This window comes from Cotesia glomerata, linkage group LG7 (assembly GCF_020080835.1).
Source record: "Cotesia glomerata isolate CgM1 linkage group LG7, MPM_Cglom_v2.3, whole genome shotgun sequence".
NCBI lineage: Eukaryota > Metazoa > Arthropoda > Insecta > Hymenoptera > Braconidae > Cotesia > Cotesia glomerata.
The window spans coordinates 22,310,182-22,313,289 of NC_058164.1; the positions used below are offsets into that span (position 1 = coordinate 22,310,182).

General features: G+C 42.5%; 1 protein-coding gene across 4 annotated transcripts; it reads left to right on the forward strand.

The window, feature by feature from the left end:
* The first annotated feature begins 615 nt into the window (after nucleotides 1–615).
* Nucleotides 616–2,666, forward strand: LOC123269853. 4 transcript variants are annotated; one of them, XM_044735739.1, is made up of 4 exons: nucleotides 616–1,010; nucleotides 1,777–2,051; nucleotides 2,215–2,425; nucleotides 2,482–2,666. In XM_044735739.1, exons 1-4 carry the CDS (start codon nucleotides 766–768, stop codon nucleotides 2,489–2,491), a joined length of 741 nt encoding a protein of 246 aa, XP_044591674.1. In that variant the 5' UTR covers nucleotides 616–765; the 3' UTR covers nucleotides 2,492–2,666. The 4 variants fall into 4 exon arrangements, with proteins under 4 accessions (XP_044591674.1, XP_044591671.1, XP_044591672.1 ...); XM_044735736.1 differs by having other exon boundaries at nucleotides 2,524–2,666; XM_044735737.1 differs by having other exon boundaries at nucleotides 617–1,010; nucleotides 2,215–2,453; nucleotides 2,524–2,666.
* The last annotated feature ends 442 nt before the right edge of the window (nucleotides 2,667–3,108 follow it).

Sequence of the window (3,108 nt, forward strand, 5' to 3'; positions counted from 1 at the left end):
ACACTAGTACGTTACACCACTTCACTTTACTCTCCCTTTTCCCCTCTCCAATTTACCCAGAATTTCATTAATCACAATCATTACTTTGAGATCTGGTGATTTATGGGCAGTCAGTGACGAACCACTCAACTTAACAGCCGTTGATTAACATCGCCCCACTCAGACAATGGAGTTTAAAAATAATCGACGAACCGTGACACCTAAAATAGACATTGGCCCTGATGCAATTAACTGGATATCGGTTCATAAAATCATCAAATTAGCGATCCCACGCATCTTTCCATTGTCTGGAGGCAAAAACTTAACGGTTGATTAGCCACCTACATTTGAATCCACTTCCTGCTGATCAATACTAACATCATCTTGAGAGTCTTAGTTACTCTTATTCGTCTTTTTTACTCTTATTATTATTCTGCATCACCTGCTATTGAATCGGATCAATGCTGGTTGGAACGCTCCGAATAGTTAAGCGTCAAATAACCAGTAAAAGGCCATATTTGATCGCAAGCGTTTTTGCCTTTATGCATCATCGAGACATCACTAATCTAATAACAGCACCAGATCCCTTGATTCGCTCATCAACAGTATAAAAGGCGAGTCTCAGCGATACGCGGTCAGTCTACCAAGACGGCAGTGTTTCAATATAAACTGTATTGTCCTCGATCAGACGTAACATAACGCATCTTATTAATAAGAATAAGGCGGTTTAATCTATATAGCGGTCCTTGAGCCCCTCCAGTAGCATTGTTGATAAACTATAAAAAGATGTCGCAATTGGAACAATCTGCCAGTGGGATTTACGACAAGGATATGTCGACTTCGAAGAATAGCTCAACTCTCAGATTAAACCAAGAGGGTGCTGTTGGTCAGGAGCGCGATTGGATGGATCATGATACCGACTCGGAGATCAGTGAACACGACTTCCTCACCAAAGGTGCCTTTCTTCTCACACCCAGTCATGAGCTGACCGTTGAAAAGGCTGCTACCATTTGCGACAAGATGAACTTTCGGTAAGACACTTTGCTAATAAAAATCTTAACCACCGTCAACCGACTCCTAATCCAGCATCTATAACTCACTGTAACTCTGAATTTTCGCCGATTGCCCTGATCTTGAGGGGTGAAATCTTGGTGACTGTTAGTTTCCTATCTCGCGCTTGTGTTGCTCTCGTGAGATGATGTCAGCACTATTACTAACTCTGCATACCAGTAACGTTTATTCATCGAATAGTGGAAAGAGAGAGCGAAGACCAGAGTCTGAGCACGATAAGTACGAAGACCATTCCGAAGAAAATGAACTTCCGGCGAGTCAGAAGCTCTTGGAATTCCCCTCGCGGTTTCTCCGGCTCATTCAACTTGAACTGGAATAGCGGTTGTCGTGAACCCCTAACGATTTCACGTACCAGTATCTTATTCCCGGTGTAGAATCCTGTTCTTGGTAGCCACTTTTCTACCCCGTTGACAATCCACTTTCCAGTCGCTCCAACTCAAGCCCCTCGGTACTATAGATCTTTCTCTATCCTCTATCTCTCATCCCAAGTTCAGAACACTAGTCCTGGTTGCTCTCAGCAACCCTCCGGGTTATTCACTAATAAATGCATGTTCTCAACGGCTCTTTAAGTCTGATAAGGACTACTCACTCATTCGTGCTGATAGGACATCAAGCTGCTCCACTTTAACCCTCTCTGGCTTCAACAATCTCAGTTTTTAAAACCAAGTAATGGGGTCATCTTGGGAACTTATGAAAGTTGTCATCATTATCGTTAACTGATTACAGAGGGGCCTTTTCGCTGACAAAGACAGCCACTGGAATCCTGTTCAAGTTCAGCAACATCGACGACTTTCAGGCGGTTTACAAAAAAGGATTTCATAAAGTGACTGGCGCGAGATTCTATAAAAAGGTGGCAATCCCCTGCAGGCCTGCTAAAATATTCACTGTCTATGTTCTTGATGTCCCTGAGGAGTTGCCGGAGGATGATATAAGACATGCGCTCTATAAATATCGGTCTATTGTTGAGGTCACCAGGTTACCACTCAACACGGCGACTGTTTGTAAGTTTTATGTGTTATTTCATATTTATATCTACAATCTTGGGTTCAATTTTTATCGAAATAAAACATGGTTGGTTCAATTATAAAACACAAGGACTTACAACTACTACCAATTCTTTTCGTCGACTTTGCTGATAATAAACTCTCGTTTGTTGCTTTTCAGTGAAAGCAATCAACGACAAGTTGAAGAGTGAGAACAGCAACGAACCACCGACGATCTATACAGGACCACCAGTAATCCGCGTGACCCTGGCAAGCGTTGAAGAAACATCGATGCTCTTGAGCCGCGGCCTCGACTTCTACGGAGCAACCTTCTTCCCAACAGAGACTCCTCATCCGATAAGCGCTAATTTGGCCAAGTATAAAAACAACAGGTGGGTCTGCAGTGAATAAATAATTAAGGTATTGATAATTGCAATGACTTTTAAAGCATGTTTTGATTGTTAACTCATCATAGCTGTTCAAATGACAGATGGCTGGAATTAGCTTCGTTGGGCGCCGGGCAGCGGGTCCGGGATCTGCTTCCAGTTTTCGATAATGCTGGTTTCACTAAATTGCCACCGCCGGCATCTCGCGTTATTAAGCCACAGAGAAATTGACACCGCTGAGCTGCACTAGGCTTCATAATTTTCTTATTCTTATCTCTTTCTTTGTTTTCTTTCTTGTTTTTATTTTTATTTTTTGTTGTGCCGCTCTTCGCAATTTATTTTTCCACTCACACCCTCCAACGGTCGGCTCATTTCGCTTCTGTCAAACCGCCGATCGCGAGGCATGCAAGGCTATGGTCTATGGTCTACGGTCTGTTGTCTGTTATCTATTGTCTGCTTCTCTACTGTTTGCTCGGAGACAATTAAGGCGACCTCATTTTTATCTGCCACCGACTTATCGATCTTAGACGCCGAATCGAGGAGCGAGGGTCCTTTAACTGCTCGACAAGTGCCAAATAATTAGGTACCACTTGCTCTTGGTCTTATTCGCAGCCAACTTTTTACTTCAACGACGCTCTATTTTATTTTATGTTAGTTTTTAATATATATATATTGTCGAAATATATGAA